The 25,176-nt window shown below is 38.2% G+C and overlaps 1 protein-coding gene across 4 annotated transcripts in view; it reads left to right on the top strand.

The window, feature by feature from the left end:
* Positions 1-25,176, top strand: part of MND1 (meiotic nuclear divisions 1) — a 42,613-nt gene that overhangs the window by 10,955 nt on the left and 6,482 nt on the right. For 3 of the 4 annotated variants that reach the window (XR_005933113.1, XM_030010652.2, XM_030010636.2), the window contains exons 5-6: positions 9,995-10,069; positions 11,959-12,073. Coding sequence is in view for 2 of the 4 variants with exons in the window: in XM_030010652.2 (XP_029866512.1) it covers positions 9,995-10,069; positions 11,959-12,073 (190 nt within the window). In the remaining 2 variants the exon portion in view is untranslated. Of the gene's footprint in view, positions 1-9,994; positions 10,070-11,958; positions 12,074-12,495; positions 12,538-25,176 lie in introns of all 4 variants that reach the window. The other variant, XR_003922874.2, reaches the window with a different exon arrangement.

The raw sequence follows: 25,176 nt of genomic DNA, 5'->3' as shown, positions 1-25,176 counted from the left end.
GACGGACAAGAGTGTACCCTGGCTGGCACTTGGAATCAGCCAAGGAGTGCCTGTGGGACCTAGTGCTGTTGAAGCAAGCTTTTTTGCATTGCTTTGTAGAAGTGTCCTCAGTAGATGGTGTATCAGCCTTTAACAGAGCCTTTAACAGAGCTCCTTACACACCTCAGATCTCTATTTCAATTTTCAGCCTTTGTCGATGGTTTTGAATACAGGGTCTCAGGGGATTTTCTCCTTGTGGCAGTGATGGGCTACCCCTAGAGGTACATGTGCAACACCTTTGGAGTCCATGGCCTAATGCTTTTGATGGAAGAGTTTATTTTTTGGGTGCAAGACTTTCACATTATGATCAATTGAATAGCTGTAGTAATTCAGTATTCAGTATGTTTTTAAAAATACTTTTTTCATTTATCGAACATAAAGGACTTGCAGGCGTAAAGTGCCTTAAGGTTTATCATGATCTTAAGCTTTGCTGAAAAACCTGTTAGAAAAGCTTAGAGCTATCTTTTTAGTATGAATTTTATGAATGTTAGGGAATAGTTAGCATAGTTAAAGAATTGTCCTCTAATGCCAGAGAAGTACATCAGTACTTTTGCAACTAATGCGTGTGACTTGTGTTAGGAATTATTTATTTAGACATTTTTCTTTAATATGTATGCTCACAATTTAATTTTACTAGGTTGCAGAAAACATTATAAATTGTCCCTTTCCAGGAAAAATAAAAGTCTAATTGCTGTAGAGTTCTCTCTTTTAATGCTCATTAAAATACATAGGCAGGATCCCAATGTGTTGACTAAGCAGTTACGGCAGTCTTCCCATATCCGTGCTGGGCCTCCCTTTTTCCCTTTATTTATTTATTTGTTCTTCCCTGGCTTGGCCTGGCCATTTTGATAATCTGCAGCCCCAGTCTGCTGGGTGATTCCATTCCCTTCTGGCTCACTGTTTTTTTTTTTTTTCCTCTTTTGTGTAGTAATGACTTTCCCAGCAGAGGCAATTAGTGACCCCTCCCTATTTTCAGCCTGCAGGCTTTCACTGACCTGTACCTTTTCTTTGAAATAAAGGACTAGACACATAAAGAAACAGCCAACTGTGAGGCTGGTATGGTATGACTAGCTAACTTCATACCATCCAGTGGGAGCTGTGGCAGTAAGAGGTATCCTAAAAGCAAGAGGCTGAGAATTTGCATCATTTAAACATTGAGAATATGTTGATTTTATCTATGCTCATTTGTTTGTTGATGCTGGATCAGTCTCCTGGAATATGCTAAAAAAGTTTTATTTGAAGCAGTCCAGGGCTTTTGTTACCTCGTTGCATCTTGCATTTGAAAAATGTTGATGTCTTGAAATGATTCTGAATTTAGTAAGTCCTAAAATGTCCAGCAGAGAATACTCTTCTAATGCTGTAACTTATTAGAGCCTTCTGGAATTAAGTTTAATGGCATGCTACAAAGCCCTGGAGGGTATGCTTAGTTACTGCTGTCACGGCAGACTTCTAAAAATATGGTGCTCTGGAGGCTTCTGTTAGAATTAAGCAACCTCATAATTTGGTGTTCATTAGCTGAATTTCATGCTTTTCCTTTTACTAGCTGTTAATATGTAACTAGATTGATGGCAACTGTGAAGTGTAGGTTTTCCTTTCCTGCCCTCTTGATGAGCATAAGCTAAAATTGGCATGATTTAAGAGCAGGTTTGTTGTTTTTTTTTAAAAATCTGGCTCTGTAGTAACTGTAAAGGTTATAAAGTAGGTTTGAAGGAAGAATCCTACTATATTAAAAAGGATATATTGTTACTGTGCCCCAGTAGCGTATATTATATATTCATTCTGATACTATGCAGGAATAAATACTGGCTTTTTCTAACAGTGTTTTCTGTGAAACTGTGAATTTTTTAGGTAATACCATCATATGGTTTACCTTTCCTTTTTGAAGAGGCTTGCATACTGGCTGCTGGCTCCATTCCTGACATTGCAATTAAATTGCCAATCTGAAATGCAAAGAAATTGGGAATAAACATGGGGCGCTCACTCCAGAAGCCCAATCAAATCTGGCACAGATGCAGCCCTATGCCCTGCACATCTCCCCATGCCCCCATGGCAGGTGTGAGTGACAGTTCAGCATGAGCAGAAACCCAGCACCCTGAGAAAGTTTAAAGGCTTAGATGTTCTGCACTGTCTGGCAAACCCATAAGTTTCCTCTGCTGTAGGGCCAGGACCTTCTAGCCTCGGTATAGCGCAGAGGCAGTACTACTTTCAAAGCTGGATTTGATGGAGACAGTGAGTTGTAATCTGATTTAATTTGAACTTTGACTTTCACCTTAAAATCTTGTTGTTCAATTAATATAGCATATTTTGTTTTAGAAAATTAGCATGCATGCAGAAATAAAATACTAGCATGCAATTATATGTGTCTCACTTCATAACATTTTCCTCTTCTGAAAGGAATGAAATAAAAAAAAAAATTAAAAAAACAGAGTATAAAACCAAAATGTGTAAAGTTAGTTTGAAGCAGGGAGACTTTAGAGGAAAGGTCTTTGTCGTCACAGTCAAACAGCTCATTATTGTTGAATACATGGTAGTTCTGTCAAGGACTATTCTTTGTATCAGGAATTTGAGATGACTTGGTTATCTGTCTGAGCATTACTTAAAAATGATGAAATTGGCATAAAAAGTGAATATGTAAGAGTGCTGTCAAAACTGTGAAATTTGATAAATGTATTTCACTGAGGTTTATTATTTTACTGATAATATCTCAGTGTAGAATTTGGGCTTTTTTAAAAATCTGTGGAATAAAGTTTTGCTTTGTTTATTGTAGTCTTTAGGCAGGACTTGAGCTCAGGGAATATCAGATGAATGTTGTATTTTAACTTGGGACTGTCTGTGCTTAGTCTCTGAAGGCATTGTCAGTGTATGGCCCAACTGGTTAGGATAGCAATCTTTAAAAGCCCTTTAGGGAAAAATTAGAACTTTTTTTCTTTCTCTCCCTTTCTTTCCAAGGGAAAATATTTTTCAATGTTCTTTCTGTCTTGAACAGACCTGTTAACTATTGCCTTGGACTTTGTAGGTTTAGCAAATACAGTAATATGCAGTAACAAGCATCCTTCATGTCCAGGTATTAGAATTTTCTATAGTTTTGTCAGTCATGCATATGCCTTTTGGCTCTTTCAGCTTTCCCTATTAGACTGCTTGCATTTGTCAAGCAGGGTTGAAGAATGAGGGGTTTCAGCTTTTTTTTTTTTTTTTTTTTTAGGCTGATTGGGCATACTTGGTATTTGTATCTGAGTAGACAGCCATCTGTCCCTCAGGTCATGCCAATTATGCCAACTCTGAAAGGAGCCAGAGAAATTCAGGTCTTTCATTCAGCCTGCACAACTGTTTCTTTCACCTTTTGTCTATTAAGGAGATTGGCCTGGAGTGATTATTTTCAGTTGCATAACTAGTACTTACCAAATGGTGTTGCAAATGAATGAAGCAAAAACAAAAGCTCACAGCAAGACATCTTCTCTAAGTAACTTTAACTTAACTATTATGGCAAATCTAAAAAGATGGAAAATAATTGAATTAAAAGCTACTTTTAATGTAGAGGTGTTTACTGTATAGTAATAATCTTCAAAATAATTGCAGCTAGCAATATAAGGTTTGTACATGGATGGTTGAAGGTTCCAATGGAGGGGGAATTCCTCATTTGTTTCTTCTGGATACCCTGCCTTCTGCAGGAAGAAGGACTCATCTCATACTCAACATGACCTGAGAATAGAGCCATGCCTGATTTACCATGTGATGTTTCAGTCTCACTCTCATGCGTTAGCATGCTAAATAAGTCAGAATTATAGGCCTAAATTTAATCTTGAAACACAAAATGGATTGTGTTTGTGGGAGGGGCAAGTAAATCAGTATTACCCACATGAATACTCTAGCAAAACATATAAATACTGCTTATGAGTGCAGAAATCTAACTTCAGAATTCTTATTTTTTGAGAATCTTTGTAGTGCTTTGTCAGACAATTGTATGGAGAGTCAGATATTTGTTCAGTTAGTTCCCTGAAAAAACCTTCACTTACTTAGCTTGAGTGTCTGAAACTTTTTTTATCACTGACATAAGTTACAATCCAAAACTGAAAAATATCCACTTGTTACCTCTTCAGTACTTCTTTAAAAAGACAGAACTTTCACACTGGCAGAATTAATAGCATGATATTTTGGAACAAGTATTATTCACTTAAAAGAATCAGTGTACCAGCCCTTCATTTTTAATAGCAAATATAACTTGGTTTGGGTCTCCTTTTTCTCCAGAAAATTATATTTATTCGCTACCTTCTCCCAAGTTTTTCAGCTGACTCTTTCAAAGAATGCATTAAAAATGAAGTAGTCTTTTTATGGTAGAATTTGTAGCGTGCATAAAGAGAAGAAAGTTCTTGTATTGAACATTTTGCCGGTATACCTATAATGCAGTATTTAAGAAAAAAAATTCTTGTGTGTACAGAAATATGGTGGGCCTAACTCTGTCTCTTCTCTTTTTCTACAGTCTGTTTCCCGTCCATCTTATGGTGTTCTCTTGTTGAAAAAAATCTTGTTGTCTATTCTTCAATTTCTGAGTTAGAAATTCTTATTCTACATTGCTTTAATCTCTACTCTTGTTCTTACTGGTATTTTTTGAACCATTGCCGTCTCCCAGTTGCTTCTCTCATGCTCCTTCTAAGTCCCAGCAAACACGATTCCATACTTCATATTGCTGAAGTGATTTATAGTGACTTGGGGTAAGACACTGCATGATTCTTTTCTCTTCCTTTTACAAACTTTAAAAGAAAAAAAAAAATCTTTTAATTGTGTTTACATAACAAGTGTATGTTTGCTGTCTGTGCTTCAATAAGAGTACATCACATCCCTGACTGAAGTCCCAGTGAACTTGGAACCTGCTCCTACTGTAGTTCAGTTCACTGGCTGGGTTATATGCAAAACTGGCATTTCATGAGTGGTACGTGGGGATCCTAAGAGCAGAGCAGAAGTAAGAATACTGCAGTTCATGGTAGTATTCTCTACTCCGCTGTGAGCATAATTAGCTAACTTAGAAGTTTGCTTCTGTGTACTTCAAGGCCCTGGCAAGTATGTATGTGTGACTGTATATGTAAAAGAAGTAGTTGTATGTTTAGCTTGCTTTGTGTAGTACTTTAGAAAGCAATTCTGCACACTGATGTGCTGCCTTCCCCCCCCCCCACCCCTTTTAAGTTTTATTGTTTTAGTCAACAGTGATTGCCGAGCGGTCTCTTTTAGTAATGTTCCATGCCTTTCTTTTAACACAACAGGTCTGTTTTCAATATTTTCAGTTTGTTCTTTGGCTGTTAATCTTTGCATTTTTACTCTCTCTATATTATTAGTCTGCTTTCTGGCTTCAAATTTTTTTTATCTTTCTTTAAAATCTAGAGGAATGCTTTGAAGTACTTTCTCTCCATGCCTTCTGTCAATTCCATTTAAGTTTTTCAGTGGTGGGTTAGGTTTAATGTAGGAAAGAAATATACTCATCTACTGCAAATGTCACCCTAAAACTCTTGAACTGGTTTTGTTTAAGCTAAAAGCAAACAAGCCCTGTCCTCTGGCCTGAAACAAAGCATAGTGAGCTTCAAACCCAAAGTAAATAAATTTACAAAGTTATAAACAATTAAAAAATTGATGTCTTGAGTTCTTTTGTAGTGCCACAGTGAGTGGTGCTCGCAATAGCAGTAGTTTTTAATACCATTTTTGGTTGAGTGTTTTGGCAGAAAGAAAACTGAGCATATGATATTTCTCTTTAAGACCATAATGACAGTGGGCTAACAGCTGTGAATGCTCTTGGTGGTTAGTGTATGAGACCTTGGTTTGATTCTTGTCCAGTGTACATACTCTAGGGTCTGTGTTTGCATGGCTTACACCAGGTTTGTAGATATTTTAATGTGCTAGGGACACAAGCTACATGTTTGGTGGGATATTGGTGGTTAAAGTGGTTAAGAACGAGGAACCAGAAGGGATACGACCAACAAAAACTTTTGCTGGAGAATAAAAATCCAGTCGTGTAGAGCTAGGACAGTATCAGGCAGGTTTTGAGAAGGAAGAGAACTGAAACCTGCTGCTGTTGCGTGTCAGGGTTAAATGTTCCTCTTCCAAATGTACATCACCAACTTGTCAAAGTGGAACCCTAGTAATAATGCGTGCATAGTATATTATAAATTACCTGTGTACATCTAATCTGTATCCTTTGATACAAAACAGACCCCAAGGCCTGTGATGGAACTGATGGTTATCATCAGCACATAGCACTATGCACATGCGAACTGCTGCACAAATGTATAGCTAAACATTGTGAGACCTTTGCAAAGTAAGAAAGAACATCCCTTTGGGGGACTTTGGATTGAATTAGTGTCCAAGCTAGGCCAGCGGTCAGTTAATTGACCACAGTGGTCTGTAAAATTAAAGGAACTGTTTCCCAGCTCTCCTGTTCTGTAGACACTAGTTACTTATTTCATTAATCTGTCTTCTTGCAGGCTCCCACCATGTTTTGCAAACACTGAAAGCGCTCTTGTGGAGATTTTTTTTTTTTTTACTTTTAGCTTTTAATTATTTATTCTCTCCTCTTCCTTTGAACAGCTTTCCCCAAGGTGACATTTTTCCAGCTTTCTTGCATCTTGCTTAATCATGTGCTGATTTGGAGCAGGCAGACAGACTGGAGACACAAAACTTTCTAGTACAGTAGAACATCTCTTTCTGTACTTGTTTTCCATACCTGGTCACCTACACTTGTGGCAGAAGGTTGTTCATGTGTCAGACCAGACATCTCTTAAGAAATGTAGAGGGGAGACAATAAGTAGCTTTTTCTCCAGATCAATCTCACTGCTATTGGCAGGAGTTGGATTTCTCTCAGGGTGGTTATTGTTCGTTGAGAAATTATTTGCCAGTTCCCTTGAAAAATGTCCCGAGATTGCTCCAAGGATTGAAATCTTCCATCTGCTACTGTGGTCCTTTGCAGTCAGGCTTTTCTACAGCTGGTGAGTGGGAAAGTAAGTCACTGTATTTGGCCAGATGTGATCCTCTGCTGTCATACATACACAACACTTGCAAATTCTGCTTTTCTTTTTTCTTCTAATGCCCTATAACCTGTCAGCTGCCATTTGCTCTTACCTCTCAGTCAAGTATTTTATTGTCTGTGTTCATCCTTCCTCTGACTCCTTTATCCTTGCTGACTGTCTTTCCTTCTTTCATGTACGGTTATTTTCAGCTGTGTTCCCACCTCTGTATCCAAGCCTTCCTGCTTCTCCCATCATCATAGATTTCTTGCACAGATCCTGGCCATCTGTTTCTCGCCCTTTGCAGCCTTGTCCGATGTTTGGTTTTTTTCAGTATCTTGCCTCCTTCTGCTATTCCTTTCCTTATCCTCATCTTTTATTTGTTGTCATGGGAATACCCACTGTGATTTCTAAATAATACACAAGGAGCTGTGGTTTCATTTTATTTTGTAAATTCTTGATTGTGAAGACAGAATTTAAAAAAAAAAAAACTAAGAAATTGAAATCTGTGAGAGAAGAAAGCAAAATCTTGAATAAAATTGTTTAAAAATCATCACTGCTTTTAGGCAGAGGAAGATCTTTTAATCTTCTGACCTTGTGGCATGGCAGCCTTGCATGTTATGTAGGTCAGAATCTAAGAAATTTCTGTAGTCCTCAGTGTTTGTCATTACTGTCTCTTTCATGATTAAATGCTGTGGAATATAGAGAACCAAGAAAATAATAAGATGCCATACTGGGAAACATGCTTCCAAGCTGGAAACCAGCTTTTACGATTCTATTGCAATTTCCTGAGAGCTCCTTCTGTGCTTCCATTTTAGAGAATGCAGAAACATTCCTAAAGAACTTCATGAATATGAAAAAACAGAAAAGGCGACACCTTTATGACCTGTCTTGCAGAAAGCATTGGCTGCTGCTTTGCACTTGTGGCATATGGGCCTAGATAAGCTCCTTGGCTTCTCTGCTTCCTCTGCGAGTTCTGTTCCAGAAAAATTCTTTGTTCAGAGATACTGAAAGATGCGTGTCCTGGTGTTTGTCTTCCCCAGGCTTCATGAACTGCAAACTGCACCTACGTACTTGTCCTCTTCTGAACTGTATACTTCTGTTTAGTATGGCATAATGTGGGGACTAACGCACTTAATATTTTAAGAATTTTGTGGAAAGCCCAGAAAGAGTACTGTTTAAGTATCCACTAAAATTAAGATGTTGGTGTACTTCAAGCCACATACTGAAACCCACACTGCCTCTGTGGTTACTTGCACTGAGAGCCATGAGTAAACAGCTGGACATATTTTTCCCCAAATTATATATGCCTTACCATTAGTGTAATTTCTGTATAAATTGAAGAAAAATGAAAACATTCTTTTTGAAGAGAGACCTTCTTGTCTGTGTGTGTGCTCACACATGTATGAAAACATACTTATCCAGAAAGAGTAATTAATTTTTAAAAATTGAGCTATAAAAGGAGCCCCTAAACCCAGGGAGCTGCAGTTGGGCTGGGTCCTAATCTATACAGACCACCAGTACAGAGTTTCTTTTTACCGTTATGGCTGATCTCTGAGACCTGGCAGTAAGCTCTGCCTGATATTTATCATGCATTTACATTTAATACATATTTCTGAAAATATGGACTGAACATGAGTTTAAATAGAAATTGAGAAGTGATTATAGCTCCAGAACAGTTCTGTTTGTATTGTATGAATGTGGTCTTGGTGTTTCAGCTGCACAAGAATGTAAATGATACAGTTAAATTATGTAGGCTAGGGATTGCAAGAAATGTCTAAGAATGCTTTTCTACTCAGTGGGATCTTCAGTGAGAAAGGGAATGTAGAAGTGGAGGCTTCATGTGGGGGTTTTTGGGGGAGGGCAGAATGAAACTTGGGCTCTGACAGCGACCTTCATCATCTTCACAATTAGTCTGATATGCTAGTTTTCTACCTGACTGGTGCTCAGAACGTCTTGAAGCTAAACCAAAGAGTGAGTACTTACAAAGCATACTACTGTTTGTTTTGTTTTTTTTTCTTTTGTGTTGGTTTCAAATGCAATAACTAGTTTCCAAACTGTATTTTATTAGATTTTTTGCATTCTCATTCATCTCATTTAATATTTCAAGTTGCTTTGGCTAATTCTCAGTATTGTGTCCCTGAGGGGCAAGTCATACATTCTGCTGAGCTTAAGAGTTTCCCAAGTGTCTCTGGAAAACTTCCAACTAAACTGGAAGGGCCTGGTTCAAGATGTGTGGCAGGTTAATGAAGAGAGATCTCTCTTCACGAATGATTCCTCCTAGAGTAACAGGAACATGGAGGGAGTATTCACACCAGCCCTGTGAGATGCGACTTCTGCGAGATTCCTCTGCCTCAGGCCTCGAGGAAGGGAACTCTGAAGTCTAGCAGTGTGAGTGCAGCACAGAAAAAGGGGGCCATGGCTTTACATGCCTTTGACCTATAGAGCCTTCTCTTCACCAGTATGCAAAAGGGATTGGGGACGTGCCAATGGCATACCAGACTTTGGGAAGACTGGTATCAGCAGCTGAGCAGATGGATCTGCCACAGCTTTTGTCACTGCTTCCATTGAATGAGGAGAGCTGGAACAGAACCAAAGGAAATCGTCTAATCCAAAGCCTCCGTGTCATGGAGTCCTTTGCATAGAGATGCCAGATTATGGTATAAAATAGGATTTTGGTCCCATGCTGAACATGCATTACATAACAAGATTGCCACAGGAGTGAAAATTTCTTAGACTTTAAGTTACTTCCTGTAATTCTTTTCTGTGGTTCAGAGCCTCAGACTTACATTTGGGTGCTTTTGTATTTATTTTGTGGGTTTTTTTATTACACAAGTTATAAATATATATACTTAAAAGTGTACATCCACCTGTTTATTTAAATATATTTCTATGTATACAGATTGTATAGGTATGTTTAATATATGTTACTGAAATAGGTTGATTTTGTGCTTTGTTTCCTTTATCAGTTTGCTGAAAGCAGTCAGAAAAAAGAGGCTTTACAAAAAAGCATTGAGAAATCAAAAATTGGACGTGAAGATACTGTAAGTTGCTTTGCAGGGGGAGGCATTCCTACCAGGAAATAGGGCTACAAGTATGCATAGTTTGTAAATCCTGATGTAGCTGTTGGAAATCCATTAAGAATTCTAAATACTGGAGATGAGAAAAGGACAAAAAAAAAAAAAATCAGATATTAGATTATTCCTTAGTTGGTCATACACTAATGAGTAAAATATTGACAACTGGCTGCTCCAAGGCTGAGAAAATGTGTGACTGCCTGAAGTCTGGTAATCTTCCAGGCTTTTTCAGATTTAGAGATATCTTAAAACTCGAACTACCCAGAGGTACGTACCAAAGTTGCCAATGGCTGCTGAACTGCCAAATCTGGTAACTGTAAACTTAGGTGCTGGGGGTCTTTTTTTTTTTTTAATCTTATTTATAAGATTTCTAAATTACTGTAATTCTAAATTACTGTTCTGAGCAGCCATGTAAGCTTGGTGGTCTTTGCATGCTGAAGCTGTTAACACTGCAAAATAATATTTAGGTATCATATTTATCATACATATGAAGTAGCATATTAGTTAGAAATACTTCATATGGTATTTTAAGTTGCTGATTTGTTTTGAGATGCTCAGTCTAAAGTGGTTTATATGTCCAATAAATAAACGTATAAACAGGGACGGCAGAAGTTTTCAGGTGGAATTGAATTTTGTAGGAAAGTGCCAAATCTTAGAATCCAAAATGTTTTATAGAAATGCTCTGGGTTTGACTGTAATCAGGGAATCCCAGGCAGGTTTCTCATGCAGCTGTGCTTCTCAGGTTTCCAAATGGACTGTTCAAGACTTGGGCTTCTCCACCATGTGGCCTGCCCTAGTTACAAGGAGCTATTGGTCCTGGAAATCCTGTTCTGGCTGATGCATGCTTCCAACATTTTGATTCTGGATTATACATCAGGAAGAAGTCCCAAGAAATCTACATCATGATATTGGTCTCTGAGCAGCTGGGCTCCATACCCCAGCATCTGGAAGCTTTTGATTTCCAATCTGCATTTTCAGAACGTGCTGACTCCAGACTCTTGGCAAAAGCACTGGGATTATGGAAGTTTGAAATAAAAAAACCCAACAACAACCCCCCTCCCGCAAAATCAAAACACCTCAGACTGCTGGGCTGCCATGGAGATTGCCATTGGCTAAAAACCTGATGGGATGGCTTACAAACTCATGCTATCTGGCTTTTTTAGGCTACCCAGTGCCCTAGCATGAGTTCTTTGAATACCAGCCAGTTACAGTGTTTGGCTGTAACTACAGACTGAATTAGAAGTATGTGCTGAGTTGGCTATGGGAGAGCTCATGTTGAGTCAGTGTCTGCAGACCCTTATTGATCAACATAATGTTTGAGGTTGATATTGTATCCTCTCCCAGCAAAGACTATCACGTCATAAATATCTGTATTTATTTTTGAGACCACTGCTCTTAAATGACTTGGAAAAAAGAAGAAAAATAGATTCAGAGCCTGTTCATACACAGCATCCCGATTTGTGGAAGTGTGAATGGTAGGTTTTTCTGCAATGCTGTCTTTAATTACAAGACTGGCACTCCTAAATATCATTTAACCTTTAAGCCCAACAATTAAGAGATCTGTTTGGAGTTTGTCAAACCGCGTTGAGTTCAAAGGTTGTAGAAAATTGTTCTTTTGTTTATCCATTTTCGCCTTATTTTTTTTTACTTCCCGTTTGTAGTCGATATCATTTAGTGTCACTGGGATTTTTGTGTGTGCATAAAATGCTCAACTGGTTCATTGACAGAAAGCAGTACTGAGAGCAGCTTTTTAAATTTACATCTTTTTTTTTTTTTTTTTAAAAAGTTCTTTGCAATAATTACTGATTTTTATTTTTGTATTTTTTCATATTTACCAAAATACTTTGAATCCTCAGGCGGAACGTGCAGCTCTAATAGAGGAACTTGCTGTCCTTCGGCAGAAAAAAGAGCAGCTAAAGGCAGAAATAGACAAATACAGAGAATGTGATCCAGACGTCATTGAAGAAATGCGTAAGTTGTATATTGTTCAAAGCGAACTTTTGCACGAAAAGGTCTGCACTTCTTTAGCTTAAAATCTGGTATGTGGAGATAAGCCAAAGAATAGCTGATTTTCTTTTTAAAGCTGTAAGCAATACAATACAGGTACACTGACCATTTCTTTTCATGTTCTGTTGTATTATATAAGGGGGGTTTTATTGATATTTACTCTGCCAGCAACTGAGCAGTTAACAAACAATCCTAAAATTGAAATACTCTGATGCATTAGAATTAATATCAGGACCATTCTTTCTAGAACCATATTAATTCTGTAACTTCTAAGTGTGCTGAACCCTAGAATGTGTGTAGGAAGAGTAGTCTTTGGCTATCATTTACCTTCAATTCCATGCTGGCAAAACAGGTATCTTTCTACTTACTTTGTCTTGTCTATTTAGGACATAAGCATTTCATTAGAGACACTTAATTGTCGCTTATACGTAAGTATGGTATTACATTGTTGACTTACTGTTTGTACTGTCTCTGACATGCTGGGTTTTGGTTGGAGTTTCTAATTCTAATGGAATATGAGGAATGATGAGTGATTTTAATACTTAATTACAGAATTGGGTACTGAAATGTACTTAATATTCTGATCCTTAGCATGAAAAATGAAAAGCATGCATGAAATTTTATTGAATTTTCTCTACTTCAACTTTCTTGTTTTATTTATTAGGCTCTTACATTGCTACCCAAACACCACTGCATATTCAGTTGCTGTAATGCCAAAATGCCATTACAGAGTGATGAGGAACAGGCACAGACCTTTTCGTGAGAAGATATCTAACTGAATCTTTCTCTTTCCTTATTCTTCTAACAAAGTACACAGCTTTAGAAATGTGCTCAGAGAAAGCCAGGAACATAAACAGAGTTGGCCACACACCCCTAAATTGGACAGATATTATTTATTTTGAGGGGCTGTGACATTTTTTGTCAGCTGCGTTATCTTTCCCCAAGGATGTAATGATATGCCAGGGAATAAACAAACTCAAGACCTGAGGTTAGTTACTGTGCTGTAAATCCCTTGCTGTGTGCTCTCCTGAGGGCAAATAACAGACACTTTCCAGCTGATTCCAGCTGTAAAAATGAATGAGGTTAGGCAGATTCCAACAGCAGAAGGATTTGTAGTGCCAGGTATTTTAACTGCTGAGGTACCCTTATCATAAGCATTGCACTGAATGATTTGAGGACCCTCTCGCTTGAAGCAGTTGCAGTGAGCACATTCCTAAATACTAGGCACAAGGGGGCAAATCACACCTTGAATGCTAGAGCAAACTGCATTAGCTGGCAACACGGAGACTAATACCCTGAAAAGAGGGAAAGGGAAAGAAATGTCATTGTTAGTTACTTTGGTTATGCCCCCCCCCCCTTTTTTTTTGGTTGTTTTTGTTTGTTTGTTTGTTTGTTGTTTTTTGTTAGAGGGTGTGGAAGCTCCACATGAGCTTCTGCAATCGAGGGATGAGCATTTAAGGGAGTTGGTGAGGTTAGCCTTGTTGGGCTACCTGTAGGATTACCAGGGGAATATGCAGTAGTGTTTTGAAAACAATTTGTCCCTGACTGTTGGTTAAAAAGTTTCTGCTTCGTTATATGTTTTGTCAGTCATTGTCGCACTGGCAGCGCACATTGTTGCTGGCAATGTATAAATGAATAAATGGTTATGTCAATTTTGGGGACTTAATGTCTTTGTCAAAGCTGAATGGAATTTTATAGGCATTAAGGGAAAGAGAGGGGCAGGGAGGGGGGGAAAGGTTGGGAGGCATTTCTCTCATTCCAGAGTCAAAACAAGATGCAGGAAGTTATGGGGTTTAGTGTAAGAAGGCAAAAAAGATTCTCAAGTAATGGAAGGTGTTCAGCTAGACATGAAAGTTACTGCTGCTGTTTCAAAGAATAGCCTTATAATCAGAGCTACTGGTTCACAGATTTTAAAGCATTTTCAAACTGCACGTGGGCGATATGATTTTCTACTAGCTGTACAATTTAGATAACATAATCCTTGTGATTATTTTCAGTTAGATCACCTGAGCAGATTACTAACTCTAAATTACCTTATTTTAATTTTGAGTCAGGAATCAGAGATGGCTGTTATGTTATATAACTGCACTCTTTTTAAGAGTTGGATTATTCAATATCATATGTTTTGTAATGGCCAGTTGTCACTTTCTACATTTGGGTTTTCCCTCTTCTTCCTTAATGACTTCAACCTGTAAGGAAATCTTTCTGATGCTCAGTATAACATTTCTCTCTATTAATTTCCCATCTCATATCATAGTGTTGCCTTGATTTTTGTTGTAGTATTTTAGGGGTATATCAAATTGTCATCCGATTTCAGTGGCCTCCAAATTTGGTGAATGCTTCGCTATGCCTTTTTTAATTGCTCTTTCCCTCAAATGAGTATTGCAGAAACAAACCTACTGTGCAGCGATAAGCCTCATTAAAACACACACACACTAATTCCAGGGTCAAAACAAAGTTTGGATGATTCATAGCAAATATCTGAAGACTCAGCTGAAAGCTTAACATCTGTCTTGCTTCCTGAGTCTTGTCGTGGGAAAGTCATGTTTGACCATGTAACTAAATATACTATAATGTATATTCACAAGGGGGCAAATCAGAATACTAAAATACTAATTCTGTTTTTTGCTGAATTCACTGCTTGTCCTTTTAATATCAGTAACAAATGTTTTGCCATATGTTTTGGCTTAATTTCTTTGACTTTTGTATTAGAGAGCTGAAGTATAGACTCTCAATAACAATTAACTACAGTAAATAGCAGAAGAAACAAGATTTAGGGACTGACCGCTAGAGGAAGCTACATAATAGTCTGGTCTTGTGGCTATATTTGGATAATTACATTTTGCAGGTAGGGTATTGTAAAAATATATCTAGAATTGCAACATATATGGATTTCTTCTAACGACCACTGCAGTTCAGTGGTTGAAGCTTGTCTTCGCCACTTGGAAATTTTGTTTAAGCTGTTTTGTGTGAGTTAGGATTGAGTAATAAATTCTTCCTCAACGTTAAGGGCAGTAAAACTGACAACAGTCATCAGAAGTAACAAAAATAATAAATACTGGGATTTTATACTTCTCTGTTAAACTTGTAATCCTGCTTCAGCTGTTGCAGGACAGAGCCCTTGTTTCTCAGCTTTGAGGCAGGTTTTTGTAGGCTGGAGGATATTCTCACGGGAAGCAGTCATTGTAGAGAAGTGATTCTCTATTCCTTCATGACATAACATGTAGGTATGCAAAGTTGGATACATGTGATGCTGCTAGGTTCCCTAAAGATTACAGTAGAGGACAAAGGCATGGAAAATGCAAGCTTTCAATTGTTTGTAATTTTTCCAGATTTTCATAAGGCCAACAAAAAAAAGGTCCATATAACATCAAGATTAACCTGCTGCATAAGTTTAATTCTTTCTGCCCACCAGAGAGAGATGTTAGGGAGCTAATAAAATTTTTCTGACAATTAATTTTATAGAAGGGTTTGCCTGGCAGCCTAAGCGTATAAATGGTATGGATTTTGCTCTGAGTTGTTGGCCAGCTTATAACTGGAAACAGGTAAACATTTTCACTGTAAAGTTCACTGTAAAATAAACGTTTCTAGAATTTCAAACTTCTTGCTCTTCCACTGTAATTAGAGGAATGTTGATTTATACTATATTAAAACATTGTTGGGTCTTAGCTATTTTTTTTTTCACAGTAGCCATGCTTTGGTTACTTTGTACCTTTGCATAGCACAGTAATCTCAGAAATAGCAACATGCTGACTGAAGTAAGTGACTTCCATGTGGTATGAGTGCTAATATTTATGGAGCTGGTCTTAGATGTTGCCTGTCAGCATTCCTGTTTTATTTAGCATGTTTTTAGAATGTCCAGCTACTGATAATTTTTATGTCTTAGGCTTTTACCTTTAAAACAGTGATGTGAATGTGTCTAGACAAACTGTATTCCCCAAAATTAGCAAACTGCCAAATACAACACATGTAATGTAGCAATTTTGGTTTCAACCTTTTTAATTCTGCTCTCTTTGTTTATTTTTATCCTGTAGCAAGAGGCTTAAGTGGTTCAAATGGACAGGATTTCAAGCCACAAATATCCAGAGAGTTATCCTTTTGAATCTCCAAAAGTGTGATCTCAGAGGCATCACTACCAGTCCAGTTCAGAGTTAGACTGTTTTCTAAAACTAATACTTACATGGCTGTGTGAAAACAAATTTGGGGAAAACATCCAGACTTTACTGAATACCATGAAAATATCATGTTCTATGTAGTATGTACTTGAAAGTGTCTTTTTGCATTGTAGATGCTTCAAAATTTTTTAATTCTGTTGTGTCTAAACACTGAAAATTTCAGCTTGACAAACTGTTGTGAAGAATTACATTGGGATATACAGAGAGTATGAGAAAGTAGTTCTGGGTTTACCAGTTTCTTCATTCATCTTAATATCTTGAGGCTGAATGCTGAAAAGGTAATGTTGCTTTAGCTGCTGGATTTTATGGGGTGCATAGTTGGGGTCTTGTTTTGGTTTGGGTTCTTTTTTTGTTGGGGATTTTTTTTGTTGATACACCCAGCTACTATGTTCTAACTGTTATATTCAAATCAATTTGAAAATGTGTTATGCATACAAATGTATTTAATGTTACAAAAACTTAGTACCAAGTGCTAGATTCTTTTGGGGGTTTCTTACTAATACTGAGAATAGTCCCTGTTCCCAGAGATGAAACAGTAGTGAAGAAATGAAATGAAGATTAGACTATACTGGCTAATGGAGCAGCTTTAAAATGAGTTGCGTCAGTTTTATTCAAAATTCATCAGACCACTGTGATTTACAAAATGGTTTAATGGGTTTTATTTATATTTTGTGGCAAAGGCTATTGTTGAGAAAACATATCAGAAAGGTTATTCAAACTCAGACCCTCGTCAGTACTTTCGGTTAATGAACTATTAAGTAGCTATTTTTAGAAATATAATGATTCACTTGGAAAAGTGAATGTCTACAAATAACTTTAAGCCTGGTCTAGATGCCACCAAGATCAATAAGATACAGATCAAGCCTATAGAGTGAGTGGTTTTTTTAATCACCTCTAGATCCAATATGTTCAGTTTGCGATTAAGAAGATGTTTTCTAGCTACTGACCGTGAATATGCACCTGGCATCTGAGAGACAAGCTGTGCTTTTTATGGTTTATGCATCAATGCCACTAACAGAGATCTGCAATTTGAAATTAGTCATTCTGCTGAAGTTAAACTAGTGTGTCCACCCACACTTATGTTAGCCTTAGAGGGTTAAACTAAGCTTTCTTTGGAGTGAACCAGACACTTGCTAAAAAAGTACATAGAAAAATAATAGATTTGAAAGCAAGCACTCCTTTTTTTTTTTTTTTTTTTTTTTTTTTTTTACTTAGTCTCATCTTTCAAAGAATTGTATATTTAATGTATTCATGTCCTGAAGATCTGGATGAGGATATGACAGGAAATAGACAATGTATGTTCACGTACACAATTTGTGGGCTATCTGCTACTAATAAAAACAAAACCACAAAGCCCAGCCCCCCCCCCTTTTTTTTTCCTTTTTCCCTCCTTCATCATGGAGTACCAGAATGTATATAGATGTGCACCAGTAATGAAAGAACACATTTACTCGACTGATTGCATCAAGCTAAGATACTTTTTTTTCTGCTTCCCCCGCTCCCTATACTGTTCTTTGAATGGCTTGTCATTCAGTTGGAAGGTAGGCAAATTAAATTACCTGTTCAAAAGCTACATTAAAAGACAAAGCAAAATGCTTTACCAAAACTAAATATAACTTTATTCCTAATTCTTTCTAAAAGTTATAAATGTACTTGTATGTAATCGTAGTTACACATAGTAACAGTAAACATAAATTTTAACTGTGAAGTTGAAAAAGGAACAGGGTACTAATGAGTGGAATTACAAATGTGTACTTGATCCCTAATGCTCCAAGCTCCTTCAGTAATCATAGCAAGTGAGAAGGAATTGCCAGTTTAAGCAGTATTTCTGCTCCTTTCTTTTCATCCCTTCCAATTTTCTTTTTATCTTGAAAATCAAGGGAGGCTTGTTTGCAGTTTAGTTATTGAAAATGCTGGTCCTTCGATGGAGCAAACACCTGCAGAGCAGAATCTGGCTGTGATTACCGGAGGCCATAATGTGGTGGTTTACAGATCTTCCCTGACAAAAGTAGGTTAAAGAGTTCTCACCTTGGCCTTTCATTCCTGTGCTGCAGTTCACCAGTGATAACAGCAAGTTGTCAGCTCTAGTTAGGAACTGCTGGTGTATATATCCTTGTCTTGTGGTGGACTCTCGCAAGGTCTTTGAAATCTCTCTTTCCACCAAACAGTCTGTCTGATGAAGTCTTTCGCCACCTTCTTCAGAAGGCTTTCATACATGTGGTAGTTTGTCGTGCATCTCTCAGAATTGTCTGTCTTGTGGTAGTTGCCCTGAAGAGCAAGCAAAGATCCTCTGACCAACTAGGAGCACATCAGGTGACAAATTTCCAAAGGGCATCTTCCTGACCTCTGCAACGAGTTGAACTGTATAGAAAATGGATTTGAATGAGAGAGGAACAGGGGTAGGTAAATGGGTGAGCAGCTTCTGGCACTTGGAAAGGAAGGAGAAGATAACAGCCACGAAGAATGATGAGTGAAGGACCACCAGGACGGACTGGTGCAGCTTAAGATGCATCTGCACATATATTCCTAAGGTGCAAATCTTAAAGTGAAATGTGGGGCTTTTGACTGAAGCTGGGAAGCTGAACTTCAGAAGGATCATTTGGTTTTCAGCGAAAGGCCCTAATTCTCTGCGTTTCAGAGATTTTCTCTGTCTTTGTGCTTGGCCTAAGGTTTGGACTCCAGCTAAGAGGTTACTCTGCAATGAAAACCTAAATGTTTAGACATATGCATACTTGTGTTTTTATACCTCAGACACATTCTAGCAAGACTATTCTTCTTGGAGAGCATCAACTTAGGCCAACTTGCTTTAAAATGGAGCTGCATTTTAGTTCGTTAAGCAAAAAAAAAAAAAAAAGAACAAATTTTAAAATAGCTTGTCTTTTGTCAGTGGGATTTTACTTGCACACTCAGAAAAGAGGCAGTTGGAAGATCAAATCTTTAGCTAACATGTTAACACCCTCCTTAAATAAACTGGCTACTCTGGCAAGTTACACTTTCTTGCAATTAAATGAGACCGCTCACAAGGCTTATTTTTCTTCTTTCTGTTTATTTTGTTTCTTATTTGTTTATATTGGAATGGCAGAAAAAATATGTAGGGTGAGAGGCAAATGGATGAAATATATGGAATAATTTTATTTTCTGAGCCAGTAAATCTTTATGGCAAAAGCTGTTGAGCTGCTTAAGAATGGTAGACACTTGATAAAATTTGTGATGTGGAAAATGGCTGCTTGTGACTACATTTATGATACTCCTTGATTTAGAAATGAATCAGTAGCAATCCATTTGGCCATGTTTTAAAGCCCTGAAGAGAGCATCAAATGGAAGTAGTCTATAGATCATTTATATATGAAACAAAAAGGCTTCTGTGGAGTGATTACTTTGCTTCTCTCTCCCAGTGTTAGACCTGCTAAGTTAGTTGTGTATGGTACCCTTCATTCAGACAGTTTTGATAAAGTTATGGTGATATTCAAAGGAATTTTTTTTTTTTAAATACTGGTTTGTATCTTTTTATAACTTCCATATGCAAAACGAGGTCAGGAAAGGTATTGTGGATGTTTCATTTGTTGTCTTCAGTGCTAAGTTGCAGGACTGTCAAGTGTAGTCTTCCCTGGCCTTGTTTATAAAAACGTGTTGCCAGTCTCATATGTTAGGAAATCTCCCATATGTTGTGGGATGGTAAGTTATGTTTTCACTATGGATTTATCTAGATTAGAACCATATATTATTGGTGTATATTCCTAATATAGATACCTTGTTCTGTGCTATTTAACTGCAGACATTTTGCAGGGCAGGTTGTATGAGTGCAAGACTAATCGTGGCACTGGTGGTGTATTTGAGAGTATTTCCAATGTTTTTTCTCCCCTTTTCACTTTAACGTCTTATCAGCTAGTTTCACTGAAAAGAGCAGGATATCAGAAAAAAATCTGGAACAAAGAACCAATTTGGAAACACCTGGAAGGACACAGAGACCTTTGTGGATTGGGAGAAGTTTGTCTTTGGTGTTTTGACTCAGTTTTGCATGATACTGTGGTAAGGAAAGTAGGGAAATATCTTGATGAAACTGCAGTATTGTGAATCTCAAACTACTTTATAGTTGTACTCAAGGTGTATTCATTAGTAATTCAGTATCAGAAAAGGAGGTAGAATCCATGACGCTCTGCAATAGGGTCTGTCATGTCTGTGCATCTGCTCAGTATATTAATGAGCTGGATAATAGAACAGAAGATACACTTTTGTTACATTTGCAGATGATGAAGCTAGGAGAGAATGCATGGACAAAGGACAAGGTGAGATTTCAAAATGAACACGACAATTGCAAAGATAGTCAAAAACACCAAACAAAATTCAGTAGTGGCAAGTGCAAGGTTGTATATGCATTCAAGGATATTGTGCTACGCAAATGATCTGGAGCAGTTGGTTAAGGGAGGAGGGTTTGAAAAAGATGTCGAGGTTATAGTAGTTTACAGGTTGAATATGAGACATTCTTGTTGTGAAAAGCAAAATCGTCATACTAGGATACAGAAACAGAAGTATAACCAGCAATGAGATGTTGGAAATAATCTTTCTACTCAAGTTGGCATTAGTGAGGCTTCAGCTGTAACACTGTGTCAGTGTTGGATTTCCTACTCGAGAGGTATATAGCTAACTAGGGAGAATTCAGAGCAGAGCAAAAAGACCAGACATTGAGCAACCACATTCTAGGAGTAAAAATTTTACAAAAATAGGGCTTGAAAGAAGGTTGCTTCTGGGTTTCACATATCTGTATCTCCTTTAAAAAAGGAAAGGAATAGCTTGTTGCTTAGGTTCATGGAGAACTCGGCAGTAAGTAATAGCCTTGAATTGCAGGGGAAAAAAAAGTTAGATGAAAATCTATTCTAATGGTAGCAATAATCAAACACAGAGCTAGGTTGCCTGGGAAGGTTGTAAAAGCTCTAACACTGGAAACCTTAAAAACAGGCTACAAATACCTCAGAAATGGCATAGGTAAGGTTGGACATGCATTGAGTCATGGGTACAGAGAGCGGAGGACCTATTCCGATGCCTTCCAGGCTCTTCTCTGCAACTTCTGTGACATGTGAGGCATGCAGCAGAGTGACATCCTGAACTAGACAAAAACCATAGTGCTCTGGGATGGACCTCCTTGCAAAATGCAGTTCAGCAGCACAGATGTTTGCAAGTTCCTTTAGCTGTGCTGTGGATATGGAGTTTATTAGTAAGCGAAGTGGGGAGGGAGGAGTTGTCCACTGAAAGAAAAACGAAGTGTTGTTAGGGAGCCCTGAATCAGAAAGTTGGTGTGCTTGTTTCCCCTTTGTAAGCACATTGCTTCCCTCTGTTCTTTGGATAAGGATAGATGTATTTTAGTTATGCAACTAAGATTTCAGCATGGGCTTTCAGGTAGAATACTTGAAAGGTAAGTGGTCTTTTTCTGTGGGTACATGAATATAGTAAACTTAAGTGCAAGAGCATGTATTTTGCATAGAGGAATCTTTTGGTAGCAATTCTGACAAATTCTGTTGGACATTTTTCAAAGGGACACTGTGTATATCCTGATGAAATTTGACAGTATGACCTTTTCATATGGGACAGAGGGAGCTTTTGCTGATGAGACTTGACACTTTTTTTCAAACACACTAACAAAGATTGCAGACCCTTTAAAAGCATATTCCCAGAGATGCGGATCAGCTTATTGGTAGCTTTACTATGCACTGCCGTGTTTTACCATATAGATAAGACTGGCACCATGTTATGTATTTGCTCAGGTTTATTTTCAAGCATACACACACGCACACAGAGCTATTGCAGCAGAAATGCTAATTCATATATCAAAATTTTTTATTTTTTCTATCACAAATGGCTTATGTTCTATGCTTTTCAAAATAGTTGTAGATCAGTAGGTAGGGTTCATAATTGTCAACACTTTTTCTTGTAGTTCTGAAACTTTATCCAGAGTCTAAATGTAAAAAAAAGATACTCCTTTTTATTATTTAGTAATATGTCAGTATAAATAGTTCTTTTGAATTTTATCTCATTTTTAATCTCATTTAGATGAGAAATCATATTTATGCATTGACTTGAATTTAGTCATGAATTCTGAAGCATTGTCACCTGTTGATTAATATCATGGGGATAAGTGTTATGTGGGATACTGGAGTATGGGGGAAGAATGATGTGTTATTTTGTATTCAAAGGAGTTGACAGAATTCTGGTGTACTATCACTCTTCTACACAAGAGCTCTTTATTCTGTTTGTAAGAGGAAACACCTCTTTGGGAAGCATGGGGGAAGGTAAAGATTGCATGTAGTGTGGAGGTATCTGCCTAATACTTGGTTACAAAACATTCTTCTAAAGCTGTTCTTGCTATGTTGTGGGTTAGGCTGTTGACAGTGTTGTAGACTACTTAGTCTCAAGGATACTCAAACACGGACTTTAAAGAAGCCACTTGATCACATCATTGCCATGAATAGTCTCCAATGGCAAGCTACAGTCTCTTGATCAGAGTCTCTGGTGTCAGTTTGTGGATGGACATGCCAGTAGGAGTTACTAGGCAATTACATTTTGTACTCCCTGTGGATGATAGGTGTGTAATTTCTATGTTCACCTTCTACCCTGGCCTTTAGAGGCAGGCCCTTTATTTGCATGAGATGTTTTCATTAATGGGAAAGATTTTGGAAACTGCATCACAGGATATTATAATGATGCTTCTCCAAGAGAAACACAAATCTGTCACAGTGTGATGATAGCAAGGTAAACAATGTTTCTGGAAATTGAGGGCAGCCTGCGAGCAGGAGAACGGATAACTCTGCGGAAAGCAATGGATAATCAGAGTCATTGCAGATTCAAGTTCACATACTGTTCTTAGGTAGTTGCCATTTTTCATATTTAAATTCAGTCTAAGTGGATGCAGAATCACTACTGGAATTCAAATGCAATTAATTTACCCTGACCAGTTTAATGAGAGAGACTGAGAATCTTTGGGCTAATAATCCTCACTGGCCTCTGAGAACAGTTGCAGCCATTCGCTGCATTTCATGCAGAAGAATTGCAATTCACACTAAAATTACTCCCTCGCCCCCATGCTGAAGACTGCAGTTGTATTTTGCAGGTATCTGCTAACAATCCCACAGGTTGATGTGTGACTGTATGCTTAAAGTTATCCTGAAAATGCCAGAGTAGAAGCTAGGAGAGGAAAGAAAGCTACAGCTCTTTCTTTGTTTCCAAGTCTATAGGTGGTTTGTGAGCTGGTTCTGGCTGTTGAGATTTTTTTAGTATAGCTATTGGAGCTGGAGTATGTTACCTTTACAGTCTGATTTTGAATACTATTCAGTGACTGCTTCCTTAGTACTCCTTTGATGATACGTGCAGGACGTGCTTTTAGAAAGAACCTGAAAGTAGGTTTGGAAAATGTTTGTGAGGAGATGGTGATGGCTGTTGCTATTGCAATTGTTTTTCACCTGTGGAAGTGTCCGAAGTCTGATAGAAAGACTAACTTAGTCTCCTGGAGTATGTATATTGTGTTGTTGAGGCATGTAGTCATCTTCCCCTCCTGTGGAAATATTTGAGGCTTCCACAGTTTTTTAGCTATTCCAGTTTGGAATGCAAATAAGACCTTTAATTCCTACCACCTCCCCTTCCAGGACAAAAGTGAGCGAATCTGGGGGAAGGAGGAAAGAAGAGAGAAAAGAGGAGGCTGTAGTTCTGCAGTCTGCTGAGAATGACTGCAGGGCTTCCTGAGTCACATCAGAAACAATGTGGCCTTACCGTGCCAAGATTTGAGCCAATATATATTGCCAATTCAGATTTGTTCAGAAATATTGCTGTGCTAATGTTTTGTGCTGCTGGCCTTCACTCCTGACCAGGTGCTGTCCATTTGCTTTAGAAGGCTTCTTGCTGCATGTCCTACAGCTGTCCACATGCCCTTTTGTCAGCTCTGTCTCCTGGTCTGCTCCTGAATCCCTGCGGATTACTGTAGAATGTCACTTGCCTGCATTAAAAAGCATGTTTTCAACCCTCCCTCACATTCTTTTTAGACATTCACTGCTGCTGGACCTTCCTTTCCCTACTTTTGCTTTCCTCTAAGGGGATACAGGGGATTGTCCCAGTGATAAGGACAATCACAGATGCATAGCACCATGGTTCAATTGCCAGAATCTGGGCTTTTTTAGTTCCCTGCAGTTCTCCAGAGGTACCTGGAGTTGAGGGAAGAAGAGACTTCCATGAAGACTAGTCAAAACTAACTCTTTGACTATTAGCCTTTCACGTTTAGGGCATATTTCCAGGTGTGTTTTGCTAACGTAACAGACTGGTGTTGCAAGCCATGCTGCTCCTGGGCCTTGCATTGCTGTACACACAGTGGTTGCTTTTGTTCAGTTCAGGAGAGAAAATGCGAACTTCCATTTTCCTGTGTAGAAAATGCCAAGTGTGCCTGAAATTGGTCAGCGGATGTGCCTCAGCCAAGTGAATGACTTGTATCCTGCAGTCATGGGAGCAGGAAGGTCTACTGATGCACTGTCACACAAATTGGTGAAATAAATGTGATGTCCAGAACAAATGGATTATTCTGTTGCTTCCAGACAGCAATTGTATGTATTGTCAGCCTATGTGCAGATGTATAGATGTCAAGTAGAGTGTAACTAGGGCCTAATAGTGGTAATTAGAACATCTGGAAGCATCTGGAACATATGTGGCCTCCTGTATTACTCACCTCTTCTGCACGTTTGGCCCTTTCATTGTCTTGCACAGCTTCTGTACTGGAGCACTATTTAGTAGCTGCCAAAAATCAAGTTCTGATAGAGCAGCTCTGGTCAGCAGGAGGATCAGCAGGACTCCAGCTGAGCTTGGGACCCCATCGTTGTAGTGGTTTTGGCAATTAGCCAGTTGCCCTCAGCGCTGTCT

The sequence above is a fragment of the Aquila chrysaetos genome, chromosome 1 (assembly GCF_900496995.4).
Source record: "Aquila chrysaetos chrysaetos chromosome 1, bAquChr1.4, whole genome shotgun sequence".
In the NCBI taxonomy this organism is placed as follows: domain Eukaryota; kingdom Metazoa; phylum Chordata; class Aves; order Accipitriformes; family Accipitridae; genus Aquila; species Aquila chrysaetos.
This window is presented reverse-complemented; position numbering and strand designations above follow the sequence as displayed.